The sequence below is a fragment of the Thamnophis sirtalis genome, unplaced genomic scaffold (genome assembly GCF_051295495.1).
Source record: "Thamnophis sirtalis isolate CommonGarterSnake01/CBP01778 unplaced genomic scaffold, rThaSir2_p1.2 scaffold_3, whole genome shotgun sequence".
Taxonomy (NCBI): domain Eukaryota; kingdom Metazoa; phylum Chordata; class Lepidosauria; order Squamata; family Natricidae; genus Thamnophis; species Thamnophis sirtalis.
Genome location: NW_028261383.1, coordinates 90,050,995 through 90,064,983, shown reverse-complemented (window position 1 = coordinate 90,064,983; position 13,989 = coordinate 90,050,995). Strand labels below are relative to the sequence as shown.

The 13,989-nt window shown below is 43.2% G+C and overlaps 1 protein-coding gene across 1 annotated transcript in view; it reads right to left on the bottom strand.

Moving 5' to 3' along the window:
• MGAT4B (alpha-1,3-mannosyl-glycoprotein 4-beta-N-acetylglucosaminyltransferase B) overlaps positions 1-13,989 on the bottom strand; it is a 111,776-nt gene that overhangs the window by 3,022 nt on the left and 94,765 nt on the right. The window contains exons 12-14 of the mRNA XM_014053211.2: positions 10,677-10,755; positions 9,042-9,129; positions 2,535-2,647 (exon numbers count right to left, since the gene is read on the bottom strand). Coding sequence (XP_013908686.1) covers positions 2,535-2,647; positions 9,042-9,129; positions 10,677-10,755 — 280 coding nt within the window. The remainder of the gene's footprint in view (positions 1-2,534; positions 2,648-9,041; positions 9,130-10,676; positions 10,756-13,989) is intronic.

Sequence of the window (13,989 nt, the reverse complement as noted above, 5' to 3'; positions counted from 1 at the left end):
AAGGCAAAGAGGACAAGGGCTTCTCCTAAGACACTAGGCATCTTGTTCTCCACAGATGTAGGGACTTGGTGTGTGGTGGCTCCTGAGCAGGGTCTGCCTGCTACTCTGGCCACCCTATGCCTTCGTGTTGGTGAAAGAAGCTGCCCATCAAGAAGTAGATCAGAAGTGATTGTGAGCATGTTGTTCCTACCAGCAGCTTTCCAAAGTAGTGAGCTCAATATCATGCTCTCTTTCTGGCTTCAAGGAAGTGCCCCTTTCTCCTCCTGATCAGCTCTGTAGCACAGGGACCTTCCCTGAGAATCAGAGCTCTAGGGAAGCTGCACTCCCAGTCTTTCCACCTTTCAACTTCTGGCCACCCAGAAAACCACCCCTCTAATTTCCTCATGACCACCCATGGAGTTATGACCTACACTTTTAAGAATCCCTGGGTTATTGCATTGTATGAGTAAATGTGCCATCTAGTAGATTTTGCTATTAAATCTTTCTTCATAAATTATGCCTGTTACCATTCCAGGTAGGCTGCATTTTGTAAGATAAGGAAAGGAGCATGATTACATTTAACTCCTTGGAGGTTCATTTTCATAACCATTTAAAAGCTGAAATAAAATCTGGTCTATGAATGCACCAACCAGAAACATCTACCTACAGCTGTAGAGAATGTCTGTAGACAAATATTATATACCAATTCAGTACACGGAGATACCATGTTTTCCCTGAAAATAATAAGGCCATGCCACATTTTTCTGGTGGGCAAAAATATAAGCCCTCCCCCTGGACAACCCTCCACCTCCAGCCAGAGTGCTGCTCACCAACCTAGTGGTATCCCAAAGGTGCCAAGTCGTGGGAACCGGGGGGGGGGGGGGAGGCAAAAGTGATCGCGTTGCTTGGCGCCTTCGGAGTACTGCTGGGTCGGTGAGCAGCGCTGTGCCCAGCTGAAGAGGTGGGTTGCCGGGTGGCTGCTCTCTAGCGAGTGGGCTCCCAAAGAACCGGGCACAGCCTTAGGGGAGAATAGCTGTGTTGCGCTGTTGCAGCAGCGCAACACAACATCCATGAAGCGACCACGCTCATGAGTGGTGCACCTCCATGGGAGGCGCATGAACGAGAGTGGAACAGCTGCTCATGCAACCCCCCTTTCCAGCCGGGCAAAGCATCATTCACTGACCTAGGGGTATTGCCAAGCTGCGTGAGCGCCTGTTCGTCACCGCCTGGCTCCCGCGACTTGGTGCCTTCAAAATGCCAGTGAATGGCACTCTGCATGGCTGGAGAGGGGGGTTGCATGAGCAGCTGTTCCACTCTCGTTCACACACCTCCCAGCCTCACAATGCCCGTCTGGAAAGGGGCTGGGTGGCTGCTCGTGAGCATGGTTGCTTCATGGCTGCTGTGTTGCGCTGCTGCGACAACACAACACAGCCATTCGCCCCTGAGGCTGTGCCCGGCTCTTTGAGATCCCACTCGTTAGAGAGCAGCTGTCCAGCAACCCCAAAACAAAAACACTCCCCTCATAATAAGGCCCAAGACATATTTTGTGAGTAAAAAAAAAAGACCCTGTCTTATTTTTGGGGAAACACAGTAGTTTTCAGTTATTGACAATAATTGGGGCCAGAATTTCCACTACTACGTGACACGATTGTAAAATGCAATATTATGTGACTGCATGGTTTAGCTACGACAATCCCAACATTTCCCATTGCTATTCTTAAGTGAGGACTGTGGGCTGTTAACTAAGTCCCAGGCAGCTTGCAAGAAGGCCAGCAGTCCGACGGTGCTGGAAGAGCAGTGGGGCTGGGAGTTGCTTCTGCCAGGTGAGGGAGGCTGTGAAGAAAAGTAACTTGTTACTTTCCCTGCCATGTTCTCCATTAACTAGCCAGCAAGGAAAGTCAAGGCAAATGGCAATCACATGACGCTGCAACATCAGAAGTATCAGCTGATTGCCAAACATCCAAATCACATTCACATGACTGTGGGGGTGCTGGGATGGTCAGAACTTTGAGGATTGGTTGTTAAGTCTTGTTTTCCAGAGCTGTCATAAGTTTAAACAGTGACTTCTTTTTCTTCTTGTGCCATATCTGTCATCAGACGTTGGCGATCATGTTGGCAATCCTACTTTGGCAAAAGCCGCGTGAAAACGTGCTGCTGAGTTTTGTCCAAACCAGTCCCTTAGGTTTTGAAGCCATGATATTGTTCTCCTGCCTAGACCTCATTTGCCTTCAACAGTGACTAAATAAGTGGTAAGCAAGGACTACCTATATATCCTGGAGACAATTGTGTCAGGTACCCACAGCAGGTGATGCCTCCATGAGACACCTTGACTTCTGCACTTGTCCCGAGCCCATGGCAGTGGCATTTACTAGCCTTGATTGGAAACTTTGTGTATTAAGAGATAAAGAGATGCAATTTTAGATGCTTTGGCACATGGCTGGGATGATTAAACAATTCCTCCTTATTGTGCATTCAGATAAGGCTGCAACTGAAAGGATCCTGTGGGATAAAACTGTCAGTCCTCATTTAATAGCTTGACCAGAATGGCAAATTACCTCACTCAAGATTATCCACACGGGGGAGTCAGTCTGGATGGAGAGTCGTATTGCTTCCAGAGGGCCAAAGGAAGGGTCCACTTCTCCTTCAGCAATGCCCTTTGAAAATGAGCCTGTGAGAAGACAGACAGCAGCATATGAGCTCTCTATGAACCTGTTCCAGCATAAGCAGCCATTCTCCTATATCACCAGGCAGGCTTTGGCACTCCCCTTACAGTTTCAATTAGCCTTGGCAGTGGTGGGTTTCAAAAATTGTTCGAACCTACTCTGTGGGTGTGGCCTCCTTTGTGGGAGTGGCTTGCCGCCCATTTGACTGGATGGGAGTGGCTTGCTGCCCATGTGACCGGATATGAAGATGCCGACAACACTTGTCAGAACCACCTTAAATTACCTCACACACAGCACTGGCATGCATAAGAATATGATGTAAACTTGTTTTTTAAAAGGCATCTTTGGTTTGCGTTAAAACAACTTCAACACACACAATGTTCTGATTGCACCACAAACGCAGTAGTCATCCTCACCTTTCACAGAGGCACTGAGTTTTATAAATATGAGCATGATAGTGTAGAATAATCATATCCAAGGACCAGTGGTGGGTTTCAAAAAAAACTTGGAACCTCTTCTGTAGGTGTGGCCTGTTTTCCGGGTCCACTGGTGGGACCTCTTCTAACCGGTTCAGTAGATTTGACGAACCGGTTCTACTGAATAGGTGCGAACTGGTAGGAACCCACCTCTGAGCCTTGGGCACAATTTTAATTGTGAAGCCCCCATCTTCCCCTTTGAAGAAGAACTGTATCAATATCTATGATGGCTGGAATTGAAGTTTCCTTTATTTTGTCATGATGGACTCTTAGTACTATATTCTTTTTTTTTTTTTTAAAGAAAATCAATTGTAATCCAATGAAGAGATTTCAAGGGGCGAATTTTACCCCACAAATTACTGTGTTTGTGTAGATGCCACAGTGTCATGGGTTAGTGTTAACAGAACACACAGCACTCTGTGACATTCCTCAATAGGCACCGCATGTTGTTATGCTAACTCACAAGTCCTGAACATTACCACTGTATATCGCAGTTTAGACAAAAGGCTCCCTATTGGGCTGGATTCCAGCATTCTTTCCATCTGACCCCTTCCTTCCCTACAACTGCCAAACATTTTTGGCAACATGTGGCAGTGGAGATAACTTTGTAGATGTGCTGTACAACTGTATCCTTTATGAATGCCAAAAGAGGAAATGTTAAGGAAGACTGCAGTTTCTAGAATAGCATATCTTAAGAAAACCTTTGCAAATGACAGATTTATAGAGATAAAAAGAACCTGCAAACAAAACAAGTTTGTCTGACAACGTTGTCTACCGTAATAATAAAAAAAGGCAATAAAGACACAGGCAAATGTTGTCTACTGCAACATTTTTGATCAGGAGAGTGCTAAGGGATGGGTGACTGTTTGCAAAGCCTTCCCAATTGCCCAGCAGAGGGCACTGCTTAATCAATTGTCGCTATGTTTTCTTTTGTTCCTCTAGGCCCTTTTGTAAAGGTATCTATGCCCACACGCATGCACACACACAGATTCACACACAGAGAAAGAGAAAAGAGGGGGAGGTAAAAAAAGTGTTAAAATGGCATCCTTTTAGACACATACTTTACCCAGCTTCAGTTTGTGTTGCTGTTGAGTAATGTTTGAGCAGAGTTTTATTTGGTAGGATACGGAACATTAAACAATTAAAGAGAGAACAAAAAGTGAAGAGAGTAAAGATGATTAAAAATGGGAGGCTTGTATATAAATGGATTGGCTGTAATGAAGAAATGGGATAGAGGATGGTGAAGAAGTGACAGGTTCACACAGAGGGGACAAAGAATGGAGTGGACCTGGCCTTGGACCAAACCGGGAAGCTGTACAAACACACTGAAGTTCTTGGGCTGCAGTGAAATTGGCAACAGATGGATGGTCAGTGTATTGAAAAGACTCCTTGCTCCTTAGGAGTAAGCCACAGCTTCTGGCTGTAAGTGCCTGCAGTGCTTGCTAAGCAAAAAGGATGTTCCAACTAAAGGGCTGTGTGGGGGTTGGAGGAGGTTGAGGGAGGCAGCAGATACAGGAGGACAGCAAAGAGAAATCTGCAGAGGAAGTGCCTATTGGAATTACTCTGAATAGCCCTGTATAAACAGACTCCCACCTTTTATTCTGCCTGGTCAGGATTTGGCTCATTTTCCAGGCACAGAATAGAGCTCATTCCTCCTATCGGAAAGTCTTACTTGGAGCAAAATGACACAGGAACAGTTTTTTCCCCTTGTGCCATTACTCTGCAGACCACCTAATTCTCACAGTACTGTCTTATGCCTAAGTATATTTATTTATATCATATGGCTGTAATATTATTATCCTTCCTATCTTCTTTACCACCACCTCTTATTGGTATAATTATTGTGGTTATTATTACTCTGTTGTTTTGCATGTACACCGAGAGTTTTTGCACTGGAGAAATTCCTTGTGTGTCTAATCCCACTTGGCCAATAAAGTATTCTAAAGTATGTGCATAGGTGAGGTTGGAATGCACATTGATACTATTAGTTGCAAGAGGAGGAGGAGAAGCCTCAAAATGCTGCTGACATACCTATTTACTTCCTGGGTTTTGATATTTTATTTTGAGAATTTAATTTTAAGTTCCTGGATTGGATTGCTGATGCCCCAGAGTCTTTTTTTCCCCCTGCTACAACCCTCAGTCTATTTAAGGGTCTGCTTGGAAAAAACCATAGCAGGTTTTCTACATTTTTTAGAGTCCAAGGTTTGCTTTCTGTTACTCACAAGTCAACTCCACAGCTCTGCCTACAAGGGTCTCTGCCACAATCAGGAATGATGGATCTCCCTGGGTTTCTCCTCTTTCAGTATACTATCAGCAAGGACTGATCTCTCTTTATTTGGAACTGCATTGTCTTATGAAATTCATTTTGCTCCATGTGATGTCTTGAATTTCAGCTGCTGCAATAGCCACATCCCTCAGGCTGGTAGGACCTCTAAGTGGGGCTTGGGTTGTAGAAGCAATTAGGGGTATTGCTGATATACCGCTCATCCTGCTGTGCATTGGTGTCCCTTTCTGAACTCTTAGATCTCATTACTTGGGTATCCCAAAAGTGCTTTTTCAAGAGGCAACTGGACTTTCTGGTTTGTCTTTGAAGATGTTTCACTTTTCATCCAAGAAGCTTCTTCAGCTGAAGGAAAAACTAGAAAATCCAGTTGCCTCTTGAAAAAGCACTTTGGGACAACCATGACTTGTATGACTGAGAATCTCCATAGACATTACTTAGGTAGTGGTAGAGAATCACAGCTGTTGGTTCTGAGCGATTTCAATTGCTATCCAATGGAGTGAAGGTAGTTTAAGGAGAATGCGGGAATTGATGGCCACCATAGCCTTTTCTCAGGTTATCTCAAGCAATGCACACAAAATGGCCATGTTTAGATCTAGGGTTTACTTTGGAACAGTTGGCATGTGATCTCAAAATGAAGGATATTGTGATTACTTGTCTATCATTCTCATATTACTTGCGAATGAGCATGAGGCTTAGTACTACCTGGGACCTCCACAAGAACTGGGAATTGATTAGGATAGCCTACCCCAAATATTTAATGGATCTTATGAGGAACATGGTGGCTCAGTGGCTAAAATACTGAGCTTGTTGATCAGAAAGGTCAGCAGTTTGGAGGTTCGAATCCCTAGCGCGGTGTAACGGAGTGAGCTCCCGTTACTTGTCCCAGCTTCTGCCAACCTAGCAGTTCGAAAACATGTAAAAATGCAAGTAGAAAAATAGGAACCACTTTGGTGGGAAGGTAACAGCGTCCCCTGCGCCTTTGGCATTTACTCATGCTGGCCACATGGCCACGGAGACGTCTTCGGACAGCACTGGCTCTTTGACTTTGAAACGGAGATGAGCACTGACCCCTAGAGTCGGGAACAACTAGCACATATGTGCGAGGAAACCTTTATCTCATTGGTTTTAAGCCGGTGCTTACTGACTTCTAGACTATGGCGCTTCTGAGGGTGCTGGATGAGACTTCATCTAAGCAGACTCTGTCTGTTGAATGCAGGGAGCACACTGATGTATAGCAGAAGTGATAGTTAATTGCCATGGCAGAAGTCCAAAGGTGAATAAAACTAGGAAGGCATATAAACCCAGGTTCACACGTATACTGTGTTGATAAAAGTGAAGTGTCATTATTTCCCTACTTTGACTTCACTGTTAGAATGTTGTACAGCAGCTCTGTTGGTGTCCTTTTCCGTCTAAGGGAAGGACAAGGATAAGAATTGCCTGCAGCCTGCATGACATGTCTGCAGAACATTTTGCTGATTAATTTACCAAGCCTGGAGTTCAATGAGATATCTAGGGTAGCATATTAAAGGTCATTTGGGATTCGTTTGAGCTTCTGGAGTTTGACAAAAAGGAGAATAGGGCATGGTGTAATATAAGCTCAGCCTTTTGTGAACTGGATTATTGCCCCATTTTTTTGCCCTCAGGGTAAGAGACAGATTCATGAAGTGATGAATTGTTTTTTTGGGAGTGGAGATGGTATTGACTACTTTAAAAGAAGCAGTGGTGCGTTCCCTCCTGAAGAGACCATCTTTCAATCTAAGTATCTCAGACCTCCTCTGCTTGGTCTGCAATATTCCATTTTTAAGGAATGTTTTGGAGGCGTTGGTGGGATACCTGTTAAAGAGGCTCATACATGAAGCCAATTAATCGATTTCTTCTGAATAGGATTCAGCTACGAGTATTGGATGGAAACTGCATCCATCACTCTAGTACATGATATTTATCAGGATCTAAATGAGGCAAATTCAGTCTTTTTGGTCTTGCTTATCCTCTCAGTCATGTTAAACTGCTCCTTTCTCATGGGAAGTTCCAGTTGCGCTCACGATGGAATGAGTGGCTGAGCACTTGACTCCTGTGGAGTGCCACAAGGTTCAGCTGTCTCATGCAGGCTTTATGACCTATATATGAAAACATTGGGACTGATTGGATGTTGGTTTGGGGTGGAGAAGTATTAACATGCAGATGAATTAGAAGAATCTTCACCAGGGATTTAGAGACTGTAAAAGATTTGACTCAGGGGCGAGCTGCTACAGGTTCATCAGGGTTCGGGAGAACCCATAGCTAATGTTATGGCCGGTTCAGAGAACCTCCAAATCGTACCCCTGGCTGGCCCCTCCCACCCCGCTCTGCCCCTTCCAGGAGTCTCCACGCAGTCTGTTTTAGATGCAAGGTAAGTGCAGGGCCTGCATGGAAGCTCGGGGAGGGGGAAAAATGGGCCTCCTGGAAGTACCGGAAGGCCAGACCCCAGGGGAAGCAGTTTTCGCCCTCCCAGAGGCTCAAGGAAAGCCTCTAGAGCCCGGGGAAGGCAAAAATCGCCCTCCTTCCCACACTGGTGCAGGAGGCTGACTAGGGCATGCCCACTCTGGCCATGCCCACCCAGCAACCAGGCAGAGAACCTATTGCTGACATTTTTGAAGACCAACCCTTATTAGACTGGAAAAACCAAGTTTAAATATTACAAAATGACTGTTGAAAAAACACCGGTCTCCTTTTCTTCCCCTAATGGCTAATGGCTTCCCCTAAAGTTCATAACCTGGCCATTCTTCTGGACTCACAATTCCTCATTGATCAGAAGGTGGACCGGTGGTCAGGAGAAACCTAACTGAATTTGGCTGGTGTTCCAGTTGTGACCTTTCCTGGTGTAGGAGACGGTGAAGATACTCACAGGCTCATCATCCTGATGTAAAATTACTGCAATATGCTTCACTTTTGGGTCTCTTTGAAACTACTTGTAAACTGCAGCTCGAGACATGAGAAGTTGCTCTACTATTATAACATTGATTTTGTACTTGCTGCATCGGCTGCCAAAAGATTTCAAAGGACAATAAAAAGCACTGGCTTTTACTTAAAAAGCTCCATGTGGCGTGTTCCCAGATACCTAACAGATTGTTTCGTTTGAATTGAATCTGCCCACTTTCATTTGCTGACCAGGAAGTGACAGGTGTAAGATCTCAGGATTAAGATTTGGGGGGTTTGCACTGCCTCCACATTGGATATCTTTAGAAGGACCGTTCAAACTCTTTTCCTAGACTTCCGGGGCTCATTTTTAACACTTTCTCTTTTCTTAACGTCTATAAATTGTTGAGCTTGTTGTAAATATTAGATTATTAGAAACTGCAGCAAGGCAGCTTATTATTAGATGGATAGGTAAGCACATGTTTAGGAGTGTCGCAAGACTTTATTGTTTATTTTACTGTGAGGTACCTGGAATCATTAGATGGGGTGATATACTCAATACTGATAATTCATTTTTTTCCCTCACTCTAAATGCCAGGGCAATTAATGGCAAATGCTAATGAGTTCAGAAAAAGCTTATCCTACCTCTTCCTGGCCATCACACTCGGTATTTGTGTTATACGAAGAGCAACATAACCATCCACAATCGGCAGGGTATTTGTTGGATGTGAACCAGCAATTTACCTATCTGTATGTAGCCATCAGACGTCCTGTGGTACTTGAATGCTGTTGCTCTTCCCTCCTGCAGAGCTTCCTTATCTGACTGGAGACTCTGTTCAGGGAAACAGACAATCTTTGCAAAAAGGCAACTATAAGGATTTAGGCAGCCTGCTGCGTATACAGTGTGAAATGCTATGACAATAAATCGCCAGGCAATACTTATGGCTTTAGAGAAAGAGAGCATTATTCTAACTGTCAGTGTCACCAGGAGAACTTTTTATGCCTTTCAAGGACTCATAAAAGACTACTGAAGGATACTGAATAAGGATCAGACTTGAAAACCTTTTTTCTCTGTTATAGGCTTGGCCTTTTTACATTGAGAATAACGAAGCAGGCTTGCTTTGAGGTTTGTAATGTAGTCTCGGGACATTGGAATTTAGATTCTGATTATACTTTGCGACCCCAGATAGATAACTGGCTACAAAATAATAATCTGCAAAATAATAATCTGTTTTATACTCCTAACAATCTATGCCTTCAACAATCCAATACAGGTTTCCGGTAGTCTTTGACTTACTGGTCACTTATTGACCTTTTGAAGCAGGGGTGAAATGCTACTGGTTCGGATCAGTTCGCCTGAACCGGTAGTAAAAAAATGCTACCGGTTCGGGCAAACCAGTATTTCCGACGATCAGCTGTGACACATGATTTATATTAGCTAGAAAGCAAGATTTCCTGCTTTTTAGCTAATCTAAATTGCGTGGCACAGCGGATTCCCCCTCCCTCCCTCACCGTTCTACTTACCTTTCAGGCATACTCGGTAGCAAGCATCACATCCTTTTTTGATGCTCTGAGCGTGCGCAGAAGTGGCACGTGCATTCACATTTGCAAACCGGTAGTTATGACCCAAATTCCAATGGCTGGGCTCTCCCTACTGTCTTGCGACTGAATTTTGGGTGCGTACAACCAGTCTGGATTTATGCCCATTTGTAACATTCTGCAGTCACATGAACTACAATTTACAATTCCAATTTTTGGCAAAAATGGTCCATGGCAAACAACAGGTTCATTTAACAATCATAGATCTGCTTAATGACCAAGGTGATTTGCTTAAGGACTGATGCACATTTTTTTGTCTGATCAAATTGGTCACGTGATGACCTACTTTATGAGCATTATGACTTACAATCATATAATGGCAGGCTCCATAAGTTGAGGGCTACCTGTAATAACTATGGATTCCAAAGCTACCACCTAATCTTATGGAATCATAAATGTTGTAACATTGCATTTCAGAAAAACCATTCTTAGATCCTAAAAGGGCTAATGAGTAAACCAAAACTAAAATCAGTAACTGAGATTCAGAAACTTTTGAAGGAAAATAGTTTCAGAATTCATCATGGAGCTATTTTGATGAAAGTGCTGGCCTAGAAACTAGAACCTCTGAATTCTAGGCCTCCCTTAGGCCTAAAAGCCATTGTTGATGCTCAATCACTCTCTAGGCCAATTTACGTTGCAGGATTGTCATTGTTGTGAGGAAAATAGGAGGAGAAAAGAGCATTGGGAACATTTGCTGCCTTGTACTGACCAAAATATATTTAAAAAACAAGATAAAAATCTAATAATAATAATTAATAAAAATATACTCAGCAAACTTACATCAAAGGGCAAGACTTCCACTGTTGTGTTGAATAGTTTGTCTTCAGGGTGTTCAATGTTGCCACTACGGAAGAAAAACCTGTGCAACAGGAATCAATAATGATTGCAGAGCCCCCACAGTGGTAAAACATAAAATTCATCTCACCAATGACTTTGGCTGATAATAACCATCTCTGTAACATATTTTTGAGAAAGAAAAATATTATATTGTATAAGCAAACATGATATCACCAGTTACAGATGAACTATTTGTTCATTCTCACAAATTAAGCACTCTACTGCATTTGAAAGGATCTATTAGCAGCAAGAAGCACAAATATCATAATGAAAGTGACCTTTTCAACTACAGTCTTAGAGTGAACTGGGAGAAACAGACGTCTGTGGAAATACATTCTGAATCCACATTGGGAAGAAAAGGGCCACAAAGGGAAGTTGTTCCCACTTTATTTATTTCTTATTTGTTTAATTCAGAGAAATGTAAACAAATGGATTTTTAGAAATGACATTAATATTATTCCCATGGTTCCTGAAGATTTACTTTTAAGCTGCAGGCAAAGATAGCAGAGAGAGAAGCAATGTACATCAGACAAAAGAACTGAGGAGAGATGCCCTAAACATAATGGAATTAGGCCAAGGCACGGGAAAAGAAGAAAAGATACATATTTCTGCAAATGATAGTCAATACCACCATAGTGCAAATTATTTGAAAGAAATGCTTTTGCAAATGCAGGAGCATGCACAAAGCACTTCTCTTTGAATCAATAAAGAAGCTGAAATCTACTCCAGGTTCACAGAGCTGTCTTCCATCTGCTTGCAGCTGTCTCTATAAGTGCACAATTCTTTTGAAGAATTTGCATATGAATATAGCATTGCAGGCCAGAGGTGGGTTCCGGCAGGCACTACTGTCAATTCAGTCCCGTGTGTGCCGCACGTGTGTTTGATGTGCATTGCGTGCACATGTGCAGTACAATAAAAATTGTTCTGCACAGAAGCGAAAAACAAGATGGCGGTGCCTATGGCCATGCCTGGTTACTGCTGCTGGTTCCAGCGACCCAGACTGCCAAACCACTACCGGTTTGGCCAAACCAGTCCGAACTAATAGGAACCCATCACTGTTGCAGGCTAACTTTGCTCGCAGCCAAGTTTGATCCTGACCAGCTCAAGGTTGACTCAGCCTTGCATCCTTTCAAGGTCGGTAAAATGAGGGCCCAGGTTGTTGGGGGAAAGATGCTGACTCTGTAAACCACTTAGAGAGGGATGTAAGGCACTGTGAAGCGGTATAGAAGTCTAAGTGATATTGCTATTGTTATCACGATCAACATCATCATCATCATCCAATCCACTGAAGATTCAAGGTCTTTTTATTGAAGGTTATGGACCATACTTCAATGGACCAATATTGTTTGGTAGATAAATATTTTATGATTTCCCAGTTTAGGGCTGAGAGAGAGCAACTTGCCCAAAATCTCCCAGCCAAATTCTGTGTCTGCGAGAGGACAAGAACAGAGAGTCTGCCTGCTTCTCCGCTAGTACCTTAATCAAATCACCAGACAAGCTCTCACTCCTAAGCTATGCAAAAACCACAGGATTCTAAGATTGAACTTAAGTAAAAGGAAAATCTAAATCATTTAGTGTCTGGCAAAATATCTTTTTCAAAGGATATCTGTCCTTTTAAAACGGTGCACTCAGTAATATTTTTATCTGCAGATAATGCTTGAATCTGCATCCTACCAACCTCAACTATGCTAACATTTTCAAGAGGACAACACTTTCAAGGTATTTTCAGGAAAAAAAACCCAGAAATTACCTTTGTATGGAATGAACCAACATTATCTGTTACCCCACTATTCTTTCAGAGAAAGCCAGTTTGTATAACAAAATTAGCAATAGCAATAGCAGTTAGACTTATATACTGCTTCATAGGGCTTTCAACCCTCTCTAAGCTGTTTACAGAGTCAGCATATTGCCCCCAACAATCCGGGTCCTCATTTTACCCATCTCGGAAGGATGGAAGGCTGAGTCAACCCTGAGCCGGTGAGATTTGAACAGCCGAACTGCAAAACTGCTTCAGCTGAAGTAGCCTGCAGTGCTGCATTTAACCACTGCGCCACCTTGGCTCTTTAACCAAAAGCCTATGGTAATACAAAAAAAAAACGTAATAAATGCTGTAATTTTATAAACTAAGAAGCCCCAAAGGGTGGATCAAAGGAATGCCTGTACACAAATGGAGGACTTAATAGTAATTCTGCTACTTTATTTCCTGGTTTCCTGAAAGGTTCCTGCTTCCCTGAATCCTGCATAGATCATGGGATTGGATCTAGTGATAAGGATGGTGGATATTTCTAATTCTCCACCTTTATTGAGTTGCTTGTCTATGGCCCAGAAACCTTCTTTAAATGATTCATTCTTTTTTGTGCCTGACTCCCCCTCCAAATAAAACAATATCTGTGCATATGCTTCAGTGACAATTTCGGGCAACATTTTGGCAGCTCAAATTCATTTAAGTTGTTATTCTGCAGGATATATGGAGATTATAGAAGTAAAGTCTTGTGGCATGGCCTGGCAGGCGATGGTACCATCTTTCTTGAAGGAAGAACTTGATGCATCCCATCCTACAGAAACTCTTCCTTCAACTGGCTGTGTAATACAATCCCCATACAGTTTCCAAACTTCCCGTTAATTAATTCTATGAGAGTGTGTTGCACAACTCATCTTTCTCCCTTTCTTTGGATGGGGAGAAACAAATTGAAGCTGAATGCCAGCAAGACAGCGTTTTCCCAGATATCATCTTGTATTTTACTCCAGTGATAACTCCGGTTCAAGTAGCATTCACCTTGGAGGAGCAGGTACATGATTTGGGGGTTCCCTTAGAATCACAGCTGCTGTTGGATAGGCAGGTGGAATCTTTGCCCACCTGCCTATCCAACTGATGTACCCTTCCTGGAGAAGGTGACTCAGGCCCTTGCCCTCTCCAGGAAAGATTAGTGCAGTGCACACTACATGGGGAAGTCTCTAAAGTTTACTTAATAATCACCATAGGTTCAAAATACCAGCCCATGTGTTACTCATAACATCTGTGTTGCAGGCACTGCATTCCTTGTGAACAGCCTTCTGGATACCATTCAAACTGCTGGTGTTGATCTACAAAGCCTACATTGCTTGGTATTCAAGTACCTGCTTGACTATCTATGTCAAAGAGCTCCTAACCATCCAGTGTGGTTGTCCTAGGGGACCTGACTGTAAGTTCTTGCTCATGGGAGATTCAGTGGGAAATTTGTGCTTTTCTGTGACAACATCACCCTTCAAAACAGAG